This window comes from Cetorhinus maximus, chromosome 3 (assembly GCF_964194155.1).
Source record: "Cetorhinus maximus chromosome 3, sCetMax3.hap1.1, whole genome shotgun sequence".
In the NCBI taxonomy this organism is placed as follows: domain Eukaryota; kingdom Metazoa; phylum Chordata; class Chondrichthyes; order Lamniformes; family Cetorhinidae; genus Cetorhinus; species Cetorhinus maximus.
The window spans coordinates 211,463,757-211,483,198 of NC_135881.1; the positions used below are offsets into that span (position 1 = coordinate 211,463,757).

General features: G+C 45.5%; 1 protein-coding gene across 2 annotated transcripts in view; it reads right to left on the reverse strand.

Moving 5' to 3' along the window:
• Positions 1 to 875: 875 nt before the first annotated feature.
• The window catches only part of LOC144679218 (uncharacterized), a 113,163-nt gene continuing 94,596 nt past the window's right edge, over positions 876 to 19,442 (reverse strand). The window contains exons 1-2 of one of the 2 annotated variants that reach the window (XM_078539662.1): positions 11,075 to 11,246; positions 876 to 2,345 (exon numbers count right to left, since the gene is read on the reverse strand). In XM_078539662.1, coding sequence (XP_078395788.1) covers positions 1,598 to 2,335 — 738 coding nt within the window. In that variant the 5' untranslated portion in view covers positions 2,336 to 2,345; positions 11,075 to 11,246 and the 3' untranslated portion in view covers positions 876 to 1,597. Of the gene's footprint in view, positions 2,346 to 11,074; positions 11,247 to 19,442 lie in introns of those variants that run through there. The other variant, XM_078539660.1, reaches the window with a different exon arrangement.

Below are 19,442 nucleotides of genomic sequence, written 5' to 3' on the forward strand. Positions count from 1 at the left end.
CTGCGGCATGTTTAGGTCAATATCCCTCTGCCTAACTCTACACATGTTCCTGCTTTTGGGACATCACCCAGGGCAACTTGTAACACAATGTCAGGCCTCTGTCACTTGGCTTGTGGCATCCTCAATGTGCAAAGCCTTTTGAATTTAACACAGATGACTGGGCTGATATATTTATAATGACTGAATGGTTTTGTTGGGGAGTCTGCAGGTGGATACATGATGAGGGCTTCACAGACAACTGCCACCAGTCCCTCCTAATCACAGGGCCAGCAACTTCTTCAGCCCTCTAGAAAGGTACATTTACAATTATTATGGTCCAGCAATAAAGGGCAGCATGATGGAGAACATGTGCTGCTGTTCCTGACACAATGGCATTTGCTCTTATTCAGGCCTCTCAAACCAACAGCAGCAATTAATGTCTCTCCACTAATCCATATGCAGCACCATTAACAAGAGCAAGTCTCACCCAGGGAGTAAGCAGCCCAAGGAGATTATTTGAACTTGGAAAATCAGCTCAGTTCACATAAATTTAAAGTGGATGGGATGTGAAGGTATATTGCCTGATGCACAATGGGGTAAGGAAGAAGGTGGAAACCCCATTTACTATAAGATGGTTACAGTTCATTAAATCACAGATTATTTTCTAGGTTTAGTTCATTTTGTAATGTCACAAAAAATATTAATGATAAAAGGAACATTGTGTGCATAATGTTGTGGTATTTCTCAAGAAACTGACAGATAATCCCTTAATCTTCAGTCTACAGGTAAAAATGATAATATTAGTCTCTGAAATAATCAATCTTATTGTTTTAAAAAAGCCAATTTACATAACTGCAACAGGGGATATGAGTTTGAAAAAAAAACTTTCAAACCTCTTTGATTCTTTTTTCATGATTTTTATTACTGTTGCACCATTAATACAATCACGTATAATTCCAAAGCATCCATTTTACAATTCTCATCATTATCGACATGTGCTGTGGTGATGGAGGAGGATTATGGGGAAGAAGCTGGAATTGCAATGAATGCAGATTTGTTTGCCACTTACTGTTAAACAGAACTACAGGTGCACCCAACAACAGACATGCATTAACTGATGGAGATAAATCTAGATAGGCTACGTACAATGAGAAGTGTATGTTAGTCTGAAGTATTTTTGAGACAAATCTATTGTTTCTGATGTGTCATGAGAAAGGGAACATGGTGGCTTTAATCTGACAGCTGGCAGTACCTCAGTGTGTAAAATCAAGCTGGAAAACAAAGAAAGATGTTATCTGGATATCTGATTGGTTTGGCACAGTCCCATTAACTATCACTCAGTAGAGTCATAACCATTATGTTTTGTGTTGGTTTGAATCAGCGAGGTACATCACTTACAGCTGTTCAGCAGATTTTCATTCCACTCACTAAACTTTCAGACATCAATATTTAAGTCCGGTAATTTTTCAGAATGTAGCTTGAACTTTCCTGATGGAACTTCTCAAGCAGGATGGTGTATCGGTTTGGGAATTTTCTGGTAAAAGACAGTTGGATCAAGTTTGTTAGTACAGTTGGAATTTAATGCAGGTTGTGAATGGTTGTTGAATGGGACCATCCATTATTCTTGCACAGCTAATGTTTGATCAGTAATGGCAGAAGAATCCACTGAAGCTGTGACATCTGCTGGGGTAGCACTATCTGACGCTACAGGGCCAGCTGGAGTGGAGCTAGGTGCTTCTGCTGCTGGTGTCTCCTTGGAAGAAACAGCATCAATGGTGCTTGTGGCAGAGTCCAAATTCTGGGGCTCTGCTTTTTTACTTTCCTCTTGGGCTACAAGAGTCGGTGAGACCTCAGTCTGTTTGGCCTCCACTTCAACTTCGCTAGAGCACTTTTCTTCTGTTTTGCTTTCGGGAACAGGTGTTGGGGTTTCAGAAGACTGAGTGGATGTCACTTCTGCACTGGGTTCAAGCTCTGCTGGAGGCTCACTGTCTGCAGAACTAGTGACAGGGGCAGCTTCAGGTGGTTCTGTCGGCTTTTCTGCAGTTGGTTCCATGGACTGAGGCTCTGTTTTTGCTTCAGTGGAAACTTGTGGCTTTTCAGCCTCAGCCTTTTGAGTTTCCTCTTTTTTCACTGTTTCTTTATCCTCTTCCTTAGCCTCAGTCGTGTTGTTGGCAGCCTGGCTGTCTTTGGCCTGTGAGATGTTTCCTTCTGCGTCCTCTTCAGTGCTTTTGGCCTCTTCCTGCTTTTCCTTATTTACCTCTCCATCGTCAGCTGTGGTTCCTTCAGCCAATTTGTCAGCCTCTTTGTCACTGGAAAGTTTATAATTTTTCTTCTTCCTGATCAGAATGTTTCCCATTTTATACGCTCTGAAAAATAAATTACAATATTCAGTAAAACTAACATTGACAGTCAGTTTCATATCAATTAACTTTAAATTGCAATAACCTTTACACAGGGTATAACCCAGCATGACGAATCTATCCAGGTAGTTTCCATTATAAATTTATCATGGATATATAAAGGACAAAATACATTTAAAATGGGGTTAGAATAATGCCTGCAATCTCTGGTCCGATTCTTCCTCCATTCACTATCAGGGCTCCCGTGAAGACTATAGTCCACTTTGATTCCCCATAGCAACAGTATGGTCTGGATATGGAAGGTCTTGTGCACAAGTATCTATAATTGCTTCCACCTACTCCAAACATGGCAATCATCATGAGGAAGGTGTGACCAGGGATAAGGATTCTGTAAATGGTGAGCTTCCACACCCCAACCCTTCACTAAAATCCAGTACAAGCTGAGTGGATGTACGTCTTGTCGGGACAGGTGCAACTTTCCTATCACTAGCCTGGTCAGGTGGTCTGGACACAAGAAGACCTAGAAGTATTCTTTTTTTTAAATTTTCAAAGTGGCCCCTTTCAAAGGGGACTTTGGGGTCCCTTTATCTTGTTTCAATGTTGGTGAGACAGAGGGAGGGAGGTGGGGCAACAGATGTCTCTGGTTAGCCAATGCTTGGACAACTTTTTGTTTCTCTGTATGGTGGGCCCCAGATGTCCTGGGGTGGTGCAGGCATTCACTAACAGCATGCTAATCCTGGAATCCCTCCCTGATCCCACTTAGCTCTCCACAAACAGCACTCAAAGTACAAGTGTAACTGCTGAAAACACAAAACATTTAGACCTTCAGAACCTTGTTTTCATCTAAACCTACAAAACCTCACCTTCTGGCATCAACTTTTCTTATGTAATTGCACAATCCAAACTGACCATCAGAGGCCTTTCCCCACACGTTACTCACTCCCTGAAAATGTTCTTTGTGAAAAGTTTTTAATACATAATTTTTCCTGAGTAACTGAAATTCCTAATGTCCAAGATAAGCGACTTAACCAAAAAATGCATATTTCACAAAAAGATGGATTTTTTTTTCTAAACAATCTATTCTATATTTTAATGCTTTCATTACATTTTGACCTTCCACAAACCTCAGCTGGACATAATCCTTATGCCCTGACCAATGATGTTGAGCTGAATCAGTTTTGTGCTGTCCTAGTGTGTAGTTAATTTCCTCAGAAGCACCAATACTGTTTACTTGCAGTAGAGGCATAGTATTTTTATTTAGTTTCAAGCATTTTCCCGTGATTAATTTTCTAAATTAATTGAGAAGGTAGAGGGAAAATTTCAAAAGATTTACTCAGCTTAGATTTACCTGTACGATGACACTGAATAATATATGAAAAGACTTGAATCTCCATGCAGTTCCTTTCTACAAAAATTTACTTCCTGTTGTCATAGTTTGTCACATTTTTGTTTCAATTTTTACCTGTTGTAAGTCCCTATGTTGACATTAAGGACGGTTTATGTGGGGGAAAGCATGTTGAGTGGTGAATACATCCACCTACTGAAATTTCTATTCTGCAACCAACTCTACTCTCCTTCCAAAATTGCCCTGACTTGTTCTAATTAAATACACATCAAAATATAAAAACAAGTAATTACCTAAAAGTGTGGTTGTTTTCAGGTAAAGCACAGCAAGAAGGCAAGAGTCATTTGTACTGGGTAAAACAGATATAACTAAGTTCCCAACTTAAAGTCAGACATTTCTGTTCTTTTTAAAAATTAATTCACGGGATGTGGGCGTCACTGGCTGGGTCAGCATTTATTGCCCATCCCTACTTGCCCTTGAGAAGGTGGTGGTGAGCTGCCTTCTTAAACCGCTGCAGTCCATGTGGTGTAGGTACACCCACAGTGCTGTTAGGGAGGGAATTCAAGGATTTTGACCCAGTGACAGTGAAGGAACGGCGATATATTTCCAAGTCAGGATGGTGAGTGACTCGGAGGGGAAATTCCAGATGGTGGTGTTCCCATCTATCTGCTGCCCTTGTCCTTCTAGATGGTAGTGGTCATGGGTTTGGAAGGTGCTGTCTAAGGAAACTTGGTGAGTTTCTGCAGTACATCTTGTAGATGGTACACACTGCTGCTACTGTGCATTGGTGGTGGAGGGAGTTACTGTTTGTGGATGGGATGTCAATCAAGAGGGCTGCTTTGTCCTGGATGGTGTCGACCTTCTTGAGTGTTGTTGGAGCTACACTCATCCAGGGGAGTATCCATCACACTCCTAACTTGTGCCCTGTAGATGGTGGACAGGCTTTAGGGAGTCAGGAGGTGAGTTATTCGTCGCACGATTCCTAGTCTCTGACCTGCTCTTGTAGCCACAGTATTTATATGGCTAGTCCAGTTCAGTTTCTGGTCAATGGTAACCCCAAGGATGTTGATGGTGGGGGATTCAGTGAGGGTAATGCCATTGAATGTCAAGGGGTGATGGTTACTTTCTCTCTTGTTGGAGATGGTCATTGCCTGGCACTTGTGTGGTGCGAATGTTACTTGCCACTTGTCAGCCCAAGCCTGGATATTGTCCAGGTCTTGCTGCATTTGGACATGGACTGCTTCAGTATCTGAGGAGTTGCGAATGGTGCTGAACATTGTGCAATCATCAGCGAACATCCCCACTTCTGACCTTATGATGGAAGGAAGGTCATTGATGAAGCAGCTGAAGATGGTTGGGCCGAGGACACTATCCTGAGGAACTCCTGCAGTGACATCCTAGAACTGAGATGATTGACTTCCAACAACCACAACCATCTTCCTTTGTGCTTGATATGGCTCCAACCAGCAGAGAGTATTCCCCAGATTCACATTGACTCCAGGTTTGCTAGGACTCCTAGATGCTACACTCGGTCAAATGCTGCCTTGATGTCAAGAGCAGTCACTCTCACCTCACCTCTGGATTCAGCTCTTTTGTCCGTGTTTGAACAAAGGCTGTAATGAGGTCAGGAGCTGAGTGGCCCTGGTGGAACCCGTACTGAGTGTCGGTGAACAGGTTATTGCTAAGCAAGTGCCGCTTGATAGCCCTGTTGATGACCCCTTCCATTACTGTACTGAGGATGGACAGTAGACTGATGGGGTGGTAATTGGCCGGGTTGGATTAGTCCTGGGCAATTTTCCACATAGCTGGGTAAATGCCAGTGTTGTAGCTGTACTGGAACAGCTTGGCTAGGGGCACAGCGAGTTCTGGAACACAAGTCTCCAGCATTATTACCTAAATTTTCTCAAGGCCCATAGCCTTTGCAGTATCCAGTGCCTTCAGCCGTTTCTTGATATCATGTGGAGTAAATCAAGGCTGAAGACTGGCATCTGTGATGCTGGGGACCTCCGGAGGAGGCCGAGATGGATCATCCACTCGGCACTTCTGGCTGAAGGTTATAGCAAATGCTTCAGCCTTATCTTTTGCACTGATGTGCTGGGCTCCTCCATCTTTGAGGATGGGGATATTTGTGGAGCCTTTTCATCCAGTGAGTTGTTTAATTGTCCACCACCATTCACAACTGGATGTGGCAGGACTGTAGAGCTTAGATCTGATCCGTTGGTTGTAGGATCGCTTAGCCCTGTCTATCACTTGCTGCTTATGCTGTTTGGCATGCAAGTAGTCCTGAGTTGTAGCTTCACCAGGTTGCAACCTCATTTTTAGATATGCCTGGTGCTGCTCCTGGCATGCCCTCCTGCACTCTTCATTGAACCAGGGTTGATCCCCTGGCTTGATGGTAATGGTGGAGTGGGGGATATGCCGGGCCATGAGGTTACAGATTGTGGTTGAGTACAATTCTGCGCTGCTGATGGTCTACAGCCCCTCATGGATGTCCAGTCTTTAGTTCCGAGGTCTGTTCGAAATCCATCCCATTTTTCACCATGTTAGTTTCACACCACATTTGTCTGGAAGCTGAAACTCAAATCAAAACTTCCTGAAAATAGCGTGTGAGTTTTAACAGCTTATCAGGAAGGAGCAGGCAGCTGGTCTTGCCGGGCCCAGATTCTGAGGCTCAGTCAGACAGAGGGGTTTGGGGAGAAGACCCACAACAGCTGACACTATGCCGGGCAGAGGAAAAGGCCTGTTTCTGGGTTAACCACCAAACAGAGTGCTGGTGAGAATGGGTTCCCTGTTTGAAGGAACAAGGTTTATAGAAACTGAAAGACCAAGGAGTCGCCAGAGGATGACTTGCTACTGGAGATTCATTGGATTATATTCAGAAGATTGCGTGAAGGGGACTCTGTTTTAAAAGGACACTGAAAGATTCAGTCTGGTGGGGCAGGGAGAAGAGATCCTGTTAATGCCAGGAGGAACTCGGGATGTTAAATACAAGGCTATGGACAGTATCTTGTGGAGGAGTTGGGGGCCTTGGCCACTGGCTGCAGACCTGGCGAGAACCCCATGTCATCTCTTTTAGGGAAAGTCTGCCACATCTTGTCCCACTCAAGCACTTGACAGGCCAATAGCAGGCTTTCCCCCAAGATCAAGGCCCCCGGAAGCAAAGGTCCTGCCCACTGAAACCTGCCAGCCAATCATGGAGGCAGTGGCTAACATTGGGATAACACCCACCCAGGGCCTCAGATCAAGGAGAGATCCAGGCACATGTAAGTGATGGTGCGCCGGAGGCGGGGTGGGGGTCGCACTGTACTGAGGGGGGTCAGCAGCACAGGAAAGGTGTTGGTCTTCAGTGGGTTCCCCCCTTCCTGATGCCAAGTCCCTCAATCAGGCACTAAGTGCTTTTGAATGAGGGAGTCCCCTCCCCTGGGAGCTGCAGGGTGAGCTGCCCACCTGCGGCTGGGCTAATACCAGTGGCAGCGGATGAGATCCTTAAGTGGACACTCAAGTGCCTTCATTGGGGGCAGGATGGGAAGGTCATCCAGAGGCCTTCCTGCCACAGACTTAATCAGCATTGGAGGTGGGAAGACCACCCACCACTCTCCCGTCTGATTAAATGCCCACTTTGCCACCAAACCCACCACAGGGGAGGGGACCTATCCTGCTCTGCATTTCTGCTGAGAGTGTGGTATAACCTATAAACATGACGTGGGGTTTCTGGTTGTGGTAAGAGGTTAAATGGGGAGAACCTCTTCTGTAGTTTAGGGTATTAGTTGCCTACTACATAATGTTTTGTCAATGTTTTTAGTTTGGTCGTTACTGTAAAAGTCTTAAAAGGTGAAATTTTGCTTTGCGATTCTTTGCAATGGTCACTGGGAAATTCATATCTTTTTAAAAATATATTATCAGTCTCTACAGGAATTGTAACAGCACACGGATTTCTGTTTTTTACAGTGAGGCATATTAAGGTGTTTAAAAGTCCCAGTGTGGAGAGCGAGTCCAAGATGAACATATTTAAACCCGGCTCCCATGGTGTGGCTCCGAGATCAGGTTTCCCAGGAATCATGGAAGGGCTCCAGGGCTCCGCAAAGTAGGTGCCTATATCAGCACTCGGGGTGGGTCAGGAGGAGCAGGAATGCTCCCCTCAGATCCTCAAAGAAGCTTCTGCCACATATTGTGGCTATTCTCCTTCTCAATCACAGTCTCTCCCCTCTCCCTACCGCGTCCTCTCTCTCCCCTCCTGATTTCTGGGTTCTGTCTCCAAGGATTGTTGGCGAGTTTTCTGTTACTAGGTTTTCTTGCCCACCAGATGCCCATTTGTTTGGCTGCTTGGCAGGAAACGGAAAAGGAATCCATTAATAAAGTTAAACCCTGTTAATTTTGATCGGATTTCCACATCCTTGTTCCTTCCAGCTTCTACACAAGAGCATATGGAATAGGAGCAGGAGGAGGCCATTCAGCCCTTTGAGCTCATTCTGCCTTTCAGTGAGACCCCTGCCTGATCTTCTGCTTCAACCCCATTTTCCTGCACTATCCCCGTATCCCTTGATGGTTTTAATATGTAGAAATCTATCGATCTCAGTCTTGAACATACTCAATGACTGAGACTCCACAGCCCTCTGAGACAAAGAATTCCAAAGATTCATCACCCCCTGAGTGAAGAGATTCCTCCTCATCTCAGTCCTTACTGACTTACCCCTAATTCTGAGACTGTGCCCCTGGTTCTAGACCCCCCCCCTCCACAGACAGGGGAAACGTCCTTCCTGCATCTACCCTGTTGAGCCCTGTAAGAATTTTATATGTTTGAATGAGATCATCTCTCATTTACCTAAACTCCAGAGGATAAAGGCCCAGCCTGTTTAATCTTTCCTCATAGGACAATCCCTCCATCCCAGGAATTAGTCTGGTGAACCTATGTTCACTCCATCTATGACAAGTATATCTTACCTTAGGTAAGGAGACCAAAACTGTACACAATACTCCAGGTGCGGTCTCACCAAGGCTTTATATAATTGTAGAAAGACATCTTGACTCCTGTACTCAAATCCTCTTGCAATTAAGGCCAACACACCATTTGCCATCTTAATTGCTTGCTGTACCTGTGTGTTAGCTCTCAGTGACTCATGAACAAGGACACCCAAGTCCCTTTGAAGTTCAATGTTTCCCAGCCTCTCACCATTTAAGGGATACTCTGTATTTCTGTTTATGTCTACCAAAGTGGATAACTTCACATTTCTTTGGTTGCTTTCCCCAACTCTCCATAAATATCAGGGCCAATCATTCTAACTCCATTCATACTCCATTTTCCCGCCAGTGTCATGCTTTCCTTCCACTGAGTTCTGACTGAAATGGAATTCTAATGTTGCCAGGTGCTTTTCGCGACATTACATCCACCAATACAAACAACCAGCCAGGGTCACAGGATACTGACCAGGAGCTGATCAATGTCTAATGCTAATCGTAGCACTGACTGTCAAGTGACTTAGTACAGAGTGTTACTGCGGCATTGTGGTTATTTTACCAGACTTGTAACCCAAAGGCCTGGTTTAACGATCCTGAGACAAAACTTCAAATCCCAGCACAGCACCTGGAAAATCCGAGGTCAATTAATTAAATAAATCTGGAATAAAAAACTATTCTCAGAAATGGTGACCAAATAGCCACCGGACTGATGTAAAAACCTATCTGGTTCACTGATGTCCTTTAAGGAAGGAAATGTGCTGTCCTTACCCAGTCTCGTCCACATGTGACTCCAGACCCACAGCAAAAGGTTTGACTCTTATTTACCCTCTTAATGACCAGAAAGATACTCAGCTGTTAGAAATGGGAAACAAATGCAGACCTTGGCTGCAGTCCCCACATCGTGTGAATGAATAAAAAATGTTTTAGGAATGGAGATTTCTAATTTTGTGATCCAGCTACCTAGGGCAATATGGCTGTAAAAATGGGGGAATCCACATTATCTGCTTTTAACTTTATAGGGTGAAAGAATGAAACAGACAAATAGGGAAGCAAACACTTAAGAAAAGTTGTATTTGTCAAAATAGAAAGCTTTTCAGAAAAATTCTCAGGAAATTGGAAAACAAACACTGAATCTCCAGTTCCTTACTTCAACATGTTGAAATGACACCCCACTTGAACAAAGATACACTTCATACAGCACAACAAAGCTTCTACTTTCAGTTCAATCACAAAAGGAGACACAAACAGAAACAGAGTTTACATGATGAAATTTCACTGTTTCGATATCAGTGAAGTTATGGTTTTTGTGTTGAATAATCAAATCATTTGTTGGAAAATCTTCAATGTCTGTCAAATACACAGGAAGTGTGAAGCGATCTCGGGGAAAGTATGTGTTTTAGATCAGCATTTTGAAGGTAAAATGCCTGCAACACCTGAGCTTAAATGACCGATATTCAGCATAACTTAGCTATTTTTTTCCTTACAATTCTACCTGCCCATTTTTATTTCACATATTCCAGCTCCAATAATGCAACCATGTACATTAAACATAACTAAATGTAGAAGCAGGTGAGATTTTAGCACAAAAGCAACATCATTGAGATGTAACATGAGGGCGGGGATTTTCCAGCCCCATCGTTGAGGGAGTCGCTGTGAGAGGTTCAGCCGCCCAGCCAAAAGTCCATTGACTAACGGCTGGACCAGACCAGACCAGACCAGACCAGACCCGGTGGTGGGCGGGGCTGGACAATCCCACGCTAACTCTGTTTCTCTCTCCATAGATGCTGCCTGGTGTGCTGAGTATTCCCAGCACTTTTTGACTTTATTATATCTGAGATTTTAACAATCTGGCTGACTCCAAATGATAAAATGTTGCCTTACAAAACTACTGGCTACCAAACTGTACCATGTCAGTGTGATGCTTACCAATGGGTCTTCATAAAAATGAAGCATTGACAGATACTTTAAATAGGTCAAAACATGCATATAAAAATGCCTGTCACTATCACCTAACACAATTGGAAAAAAAAACAGTAAAACTATCTTCAGATAAGCTCTGATGTTAAAGACGAGGGGATGCTGTAAACTGTAAATGCAGCAGCTGCCCAACTGCAGCTCAACATTGTTATACCATAAACAATACGTAATGACAATATATAACTCAACTTGAGTTGGTCGTATTATACTGCTGGGCTTTAGGACACTGAGCACATACTTATATCTGGGATCAGTGCATCTCAAGTTTTCTGTTTGCTCTTCCCTCAAATGCTTTGAGAAATCTTTAAAATCTACTAATACTATAAACCAATCAGAACAGCAAAAAATGCGGTACTTTTCCACAACGGCGTAACTTATGACATTAATAAGCATAAAATAACAACATTCACATTGAACAGATAAAACCCAAATCAGGTCTGGGAAGCCAGCAGCTTACCCTTAATGTAACCAGGATTGGAAAACACCACAATCGACTTGGGATGTCGAAGGGAATCCTCCCACAGACAATGACAGGGAAGAAATCACACGGTTTCTGTTAACAGGACTCCGCCAAAGCCAACCAGAGACAAGGCTAATGCAACCACCTTCCTGCAGCACTGGCTCAGCTCATATGATCAACTGCTGAGAGGAATTGTGTCAGCACACCCACATCCTGCCCACAGCTGTACACTGAGCCTTTGCAGAAAGCAGCACCCAGCTGTCTATTTATAAATGTGTTGCCCTTCCACATCACAGAAGGTAGATTCAGCATCTAATTGGTTAAACATATGGACCATTCAAAAGTATATTACCAACGTCTCCGCACTTGCTGCATTAAGGGGGAGTTTTAAATTGTAGGAGCTGTAAAAAGCAATAACAACTCGCCCTCTGCACTGGCCCAACAAGGTTGCCTTGAGGCCCAAAATAAATTCAACTTTCACCTCGTCAAATCTCTTTGGCTCTTTAACTAGGCTCCCTTTGCTTTGCTGCTTAAGTGTCTTGGTTCCTTTGTCAGGGCACCTTCACACCTGGAGCCTAGTCATCAAAGCCGGAAGCCAGCTCAGTAACACAACAGGGTACAGCACTGAGAGGTGGGAAATTCAGCTCTGAAAGGCAGAATAACTGCATTCTCCAAAATCTCAATCTGGAAGGATTGAAAATTAAACTGAACCTGACCAGTTCAGATTAGGTTACAAAAATACAGAAAATATAGACTAATGGGATATTTTTAATTGGTCCATCCTTCGTGTCATTTATGCAACTAATTTACATAAATTACAATAATTATTATAAGAACTAATAATAACAACTAAATAAATATATTAAATAAATAAAATATGCTTTTTAAATTTTTTCACCAACATCCAAAGGACAAAAGACAAGTATAAACCCATCGTCAACATTGGTTAATTTGGATAATGGATTTACACCCAAAACATTAAGTTGCCTTTTCTCTTTTCAGATGATAGATAACACACCCTCTATGTCTTGCCAGAATTTTCTGACTTTTATTTCAGATTTCCTACTTCGCATCAGATTGGAAAGTAGCAAAAAAAAAAACCCTCTATTCAAGAAGGGAGTGAGGCAGAAAACAGGAAACTATAGGCCAGTTAGCTTGATGTCTGTCATGGGGAAGTTATTAGAATCGATCATTAAGGAGGTTATAACTGGGCGCTTAGAAGAGTTCAAGGCAATTGGGAAGAGTCAGCATGGTTTTGTGAAAGGAAAATCATGATTAACCAATTTATTAGGGTTATTTGAAGGAGTAACATACCCAGTGGATAAAGGGGAGCCTGTAGACATTCTGTACTTGGATTTCCAGAAGGCATTTGATAAGGTGCCACATCAAAGGTTATTACGGAAAATACAAGTTTATGGTGTAGTGGGTAACATATTAACATGGAAAGAAGATTGGCTGGCTGGCAGAAAGCAGAGAGTATGTATAAATGGGTCTTTTTCTGATTGGCAGGATGTGACGAGTGGAGTCCCACAGGGGTCTGTACTGAGGCCTCAGCTTTTTTATGATTTACATCAATGACTTTGATGAGGGAAGTGAAGACATGGTAACTAAATTTGCAGATGACACAAAAGGTAGGAAATTTGTTGCGAAGAGGACATGAGGAGGTTGCAGATGGATATAGATAGGTTGAGAGAGTGGACAAAGATCAGGCAAATGGAGTATCATGTGGGAAAATGTGAAGTTGTTCACTTTGGCAGGAAGAACAAAAAAGCAGAGTATTACTTAAATGGAGACTGGCTGCATAATTCTGAGGTGCAGAGGGATCTAGGCGTTCTAGTACATGAGTCACAAAAAGTTAGTATGCAGGTACAGCAAGTAATTAAGAAGACTAACGGAATGTTATCCTTTATTATGAGAGGAATTGAACATAAAAGTAAGGATGTTATGCTTCAGTTATACAGGGCATTGGTGAGACTGCACCTCGAATACTGTGTACAGTTTTGGTCTCCTTATTTAAGGAAGGATGTAAATGCATTGGAGGCGGTTCAGAGGAGGTTTACTAGATTGATACCTGGAATAAGTGGGTTGTCTTATGAGGAAAGGTTGGACAGACTGGACTTGTTTCCACTGGAGTTTAGAAGAGTGAGGGGTGATTTGATTGAGGGATACAAGATCCTGAGCGGTCTTGACAAGGTGGACGTGGAAAGGATGTTTCCCCTTGTGGGTGAGTCCAGAACTAGGGGACACTGTTTTAAAATTAGGGGTCACCCTTTTAGGACAGAGATGAGGAGAATTTTTTTCTCTCAGAGGGTTGTGCGACTTTGGAACTCTCTGTCTCAGAAGGTGGTGGAGGCGGGATCATTGAATATTTTTAAAGCAGAGGTAGATAGATTCTTGTTAGGCAAGGGAATCAAAGGTTATCGGGGGTAGATGGGAATGTGGAAATCAAAGCACAAGTAAATCAGCCATGATCTTATTAAATGGCGGAGCAGGCTCGAGGGGTCGAATGGTCTACTCCTGTTCCTATTTCTTATGTTCTTATCTCAGTCATTTTACCATCCTGTAATGAAGAAATTATAACACTTCGCTTGGAAAACAATCAATTTGAAAAAAACTTAATAATCAATATTGGTAAATAGATCCAACACTTGTAATAGATGACATCATTGTTGGTAGTGTTAGAAAACTGTCTAGAAATTACTGTCATGGTATGAGTGCAAAAATATTTCATGGGGCAGAATCTTCTGCTCTCTTTGGTGGTCAGTTTGGAGGTGGGAAGGGCAATTCATTCAGCAGGATAGTGGCCTCCCTACCTCCACCAGAATTAACTTCCAGGCGGGAGGGCCCTTGGTCGATCTTCCCAGCCCACTGCAAGGTCCTGAGAGTATTAGGATGTCTTACCCTGTGCACTCGAGAATACAGAAGTGCAAGTGTTCACGCTGACAGCAAAACTCAACACATCCTGTCAGCTCTTTAAAACCTGTCTGCCACAGCAAGGCACAAAGCAATAACAGCCATCTTTCACCAAGTTTAAATAAAAGTTGAGTTAAAATAGTCCTCTAATAAATTCAATTGGAACATTTAGAATCCATCTTTCGTGACTGAGGTTAACAGCTGAGCACCTCTGGCATTTTGCAAGGTCCCTGCACATAATTTCCACTCAGAAAAATGTGCAAAACAAGTTGTGCAACTCTTCAGAAGCTGCAATGCATTTCATTTGCATGCACACTCATACACTAGTTAGAAGGACTTGCATTATAAAAGTTACAGCTTGGTTCATTTAGTAGCCTCTGAATCGGGAGCTTTTGTGCTGAATCTCCATTCTAGGGCTTAAATATGTAACTGAAAATTACATTCCTGTACAATACTGAGGGAGATACCATTCTTCAAGTGGGAGATTAAACCAAGGCTTTGTTAACCTTTTCCTGTGGCTTAGTTTTAAACATTCTAGGGCGCTATTTGAAGAAGGTCAGGGAGTTATCTTAGTGTCCAAGTCAACAGTTAATAATACCACTAAAAACAGATTATCTTGTCATCTGTCTCACTGACACTTGTGGGATTCTGTGCACAAAATCTGCCTTGATAACAAAAGTCACTGTATTTCAAAGTAGCTCACTATTTGTGAAATGCTTTGAGACATTTCTGACAGTCATGGTAAAGCGCCCAGTAAATATATCACTTTCTCATTCAGTACGATCTTAGGTGATCCTCAATCTCAACGCCATACTCCCACTCTCCCCATACCCTTGGACGACTTTAGTGTCTAGGAATCGATTTCCTTCTTAAATATATTCAGGAACTTGGCCTCCACAGCCTCTGTGGTAGAGAATTCCACAGGTTCACCACCCTCTGAGTGAAGAAGTTTCTCCTCATCTCAGTCCTATATGGTCTACCCCGTATCCTGAGACTGTGACCCCTTGTTCTAGACCCCCCCAGCCAGAGGAAACATCATCCCTGCATCCTGCCTGTCCAGCCCTGTCAGAATTTTATACATTTCAATGAGATCTCCTTTCATTCTTCTAAACTCCAGTGATTACAGGCCTGGTCGGCCCAATCTCTCCTCATACGACAATCCTGCCATCCCAAGAATCAGTCTGGTGAAACTTCACTGCACTCCCTCTATGGCAAATATCGCATATTTTAGGTAAGGAGACCAAAGCTGCACACAATACTCCAACTGTGGTCTCACCAAGGTCTCACCAGCTACAGTAAGACATCCTTGCTCCTGTACTGAAGTTCTCTCAGAATGCTGCACCAACATGCTTGCTTTCAGTGATTGGTGTACAAGGGCACCCAGGTCCCTTTGTACATCAACATTTCCCAATATCTTACCATTTAATAAATACTCTTCCATACTTAAGTGGATAACTTCACACTTATCCATGTTATACTGCATCTGCCTTACGTTGAAATCATCTACTTGCCTTCACTCTTTCAAAATTCCAAAGTTTTTTGCTACTGATCCCATTGTCTCCTGTTCCAGATCGAACTTTCCTCTCCAAAGTCCTTCAATGCGTTATCACCTCCCCAATGCATGCCCATCTTTCCCAGAACTCCAGTTTTGAATCCCTCTTATCAGGTTTCCCCCCCAAGACACAGGCTCTGAAACAGCTCTTATCAAAGGGGAATTTTCCATGCCCACTGGCAATGGGTGTGATCGGTGGTATGAGCAAGCAATATGGTGCCATTGGTTTTAGATTGACATGAAGCCAGTTCACGATTGTCCCTCAGCCCACCAATGGCGGGCCGTGTTTCCCACCATCAGACATCGGGTGCCTCATTACAATATATCAGCATATCATTATCAGGCCAGCCCCCGGAATCATGTCCCACCCCCCCCACCCCCGCTGGATCATCCGTCCACGTCAGTCCTGCCTTTGAGGTGAATGGTGGTAGTGGTGACGGGCGGCTGGGGGCAAGGACAGCCCTGCCAATGGGGTGATGGGGGGCTGGGGGTAAGGGCAGCCCTGCCAATGGGGTGACGGGGGGCAGGGGGCAAGGGCAGCCCTGCCAATGGGGTGACGGGGGGCAGGGGGTAAGGGCAGCCCTGCCAATGGGGTGACGGGGGGCTGGGGGTAAGGACAGCCCTGCCAATGGGGTGACGAGGGGCTGGGGGCAAGGGCAGCCCGGCCGTTGAATATAACGCACAAGCATTCGGGGTGGGGGGCAGGGTGGGTGAGTGAAGTGGCTGCGCATTCGGGAAACCTGTATAAAGTGACCATTAGCCTGCGATTGAGACAGTTCAGGCACAGCCACATTGAGATGATTGGGGTCGGGCTCCTAGCTTCTCTGCCCAATCAAGCAACACAGAGGCATCAAAGTGCCACCAAGTGCTCCACAGCTTCCTAACCCCCCGCCCGGCACAGACGGCAAATTCAGGAGTGTTTTAGTGGACTGCAGAATAGTTGGACACCTGCACACGTTGTACAATCTCCTCGCTAAAACTGGCCATGGAGCAGTCACTGCTGGAGGGGCCCACAGCCCCTTCCAATGTCAGCATCCCGGTTTGGACCCGTCTCCCCCATGGTTGAAGCTAACAGGGCAGCCTTGCACCGCACTAATCTCTGGCCATCCAAGTGGGGGTCAGCACTCTCCAGGAGTGTTAAGGGGCCATCACACTTAACCAGGACAGGTTCTTAGTACATCCATACTAACCACGTGTCTCTCTCATCCAGCAGGAGGAGTACATCAGGATCATGCAGCCTGGTGAACTAGCTGTGTGCCTGATGGCCGACAGAGAGTGAAGAAGGCGGAGAAGAGATGGACTGAGGCAGGAACAGGAGAAGGGGCAGCTGGGACTCCTGCACACTCTGGGTCACAGTGAACTGTCGCTGGTCAGCGCCTAGCGACACCCAGGGTCTATAGACACCGCCTTTCATTCCAGCAGATGACCGAGAACCAGTGTTGCCGATGACTGCGCAAGTCTAGGGAACTGGTGCCTCAGATCTGCCACTTACTGCAGGGCTTGGCGCCAAGGGGACATGGAGGGCATCCACTGCCAGTGGCTGTGAAAGTGACCATAGTGCTCAATTTCTATGCCAGTGGCTCCTTTCAGGTCTCCACAGGCGACCTCTGTGGGATTTCACAATCTGCCACCCACAAATGCATCCATGAGGTCACGGATGCATCTTCTCCATGGCAATAACTTTGTGCATTTCGCCCGGGACCGGGACAGCCAGGATACAAGGGCCATTGGATTCACCCGGATCTCGGGATTCCCACAGGTACAGGGTGTGATTGACTGCACTCATGTGGCGCTCAGGTCTCCATCGCTACACTCAGTGACTTCATCAACCACAAGGGCTTCCACTCACTGAATGTGCAGCTGGTGTGAGACCACCACAAACACATCCTGCAGGTGTGCGCATGGTTTCCAGGGAGTGTGCACGATGCCTACATCTTCAGTCAGTCACAGATCCCTGGAGTCTTCCAGGGTCCACAGAGGCTGCAGGGATGGCTCCTTGGGGACAAGGGCTATCCACAGAGGCCGTGGCTGATACACCTGTGTGGCGGCCTCAGACTGCAGCAGAGCGACGCTATAATGAGGCTCATGCTGCAGCTCACAACTTGGTGGAGCAGACCATCGGGATGCTGAAGATGAGGTTCTGGTGCCTGGACCGGTCTGGTGGAGCCCTGCAATACAGTCCACAGAGGGTGTCACACATCGTCATCATCTGCTGCACCCTTTATAACCTGGTGCTGCAACAGGGAGAGGAGCGGCTGAGGAGGAGGTGAAGGAGCTGGAGGTCTCCTCCGACGAAGAGGACACCGATGAGGATGAGGGTGAGGGGGTACTCGGTGGTGACGATGACGGGGATGAGGCTCTCACACTGGCTAGACAAGGCAGGCGTGCTCAGGAGGCCCTCATAGCTGCCAGATTTGTGGAGGATGATGACGACATGCAGTGAGGTGTCCCCATAGATCCTCACATCATATCAATGAACGTTTGGCTCCATCTGGCTTATGGCAGCGCAAATACCCTCTGTGAGAATGCTCCTGTCATGGAGACGCAGTGGAGGCCCTAACAGACATGTGATTAGAGGAGGATGATGACAAATCAAAGGTTATGGGGGTTTGATCGGAATGTGGAAATCGATGCACAAGCAGACCAGCCATGATCTTATTGAATGGTGGAGCAGGCTCGAGAGGCCGAATGATCTGCTCCTGTTCCTATTTCTTATGTTCTTATGTACGTGCAGTGAGGACACTCTGTAGATCTTCACATGGCCTCTGAGAATGTCTGACTCCTGTCTGGCCGAGAGCAGCTCGCTTGTGCTCTGTGATCAGGGTCATATCATAGAGACGCAGCCATGAAACTTTAGACACATCTGATGCTGTGTCCGCCTTCAGCACCTGAGCCCTTCAGGAGCTGGTGCACAGCATCACTGGTCACAGATGCTGGTGTGATGGGGGCCAGCCCCACCTTAAAGGTACTGAGAGCACACAGAGAGAATGAGGGAACTCTGTGACGCCTGCCCACTACATTCTGGCAGCAATGACCAGCACCATCGAGGTGCAGGCACCAGTAATGTGTCCAGGGAGTGTGAGGCTGGACCATCACTGTGGTCTGAAGGCTGCACAAAGCACAGGGAAGAGACCCTGGACTGAGACACCTGCCTTTATCTTGTGCAGAAAGGTTTCACATCTGAGTGACAGGAACACTGCTCATCAGAACAAGGAGCCATAGGCAGGGAGACATTCTTAGGAGTTTATTGACAATAGTGAACATTAAGTACAAATGATTAAGACCCTTGCCCAGGCTGTGCAACTAACTCTCCTTAACTGTCCTAACCCTGCCGCTACGTCTTGGTGCTCCCCGGACATCCACAGTGGAGGTGGAGGCAGCCTGCTGACTGTGACGCCCTGTCTGTGATGACTTTGGCGGGCGTCCTCTGGAGGACTGGGACCTGGAGGGCCCCGGCCTGCTTTCAGGGTCCTGCTGTGTGGCAGTGGCCCCTCCTCAGCCTGTGGAGTTGGAGCTGTGGAAGCCACAGGAAGAGGAGAGTCAGACGGTCCGGTCACTCCCAGAGTCACTTGGGTGGGTGACCCTGGGCTGTGCACCTGCTGATCCTCCTCCCAATGAGTGTCCAAAGGCCCCAGGCTGACTCCTTGAGGAGCAGGGGTAGCTGAAGTGAGATCGAACTACCTGGCATCCCTTTCGTGTACACACTATTGGAGGCCAACTATGGCATCAATGACGGAGTGCAGACTGCGCAACAGTGCAGGAGCAATGTCCTGGACCAAGGTCTCCATGGCAGCCACCATCCTGCCAATGTTGACCTCGGCGCGTTGTAATGCCAGCGCTATCACCCCAGACAGAAGGCAGACAGACTCCTCCCTCGTGCCTTACAACCTGAGGAGTGCA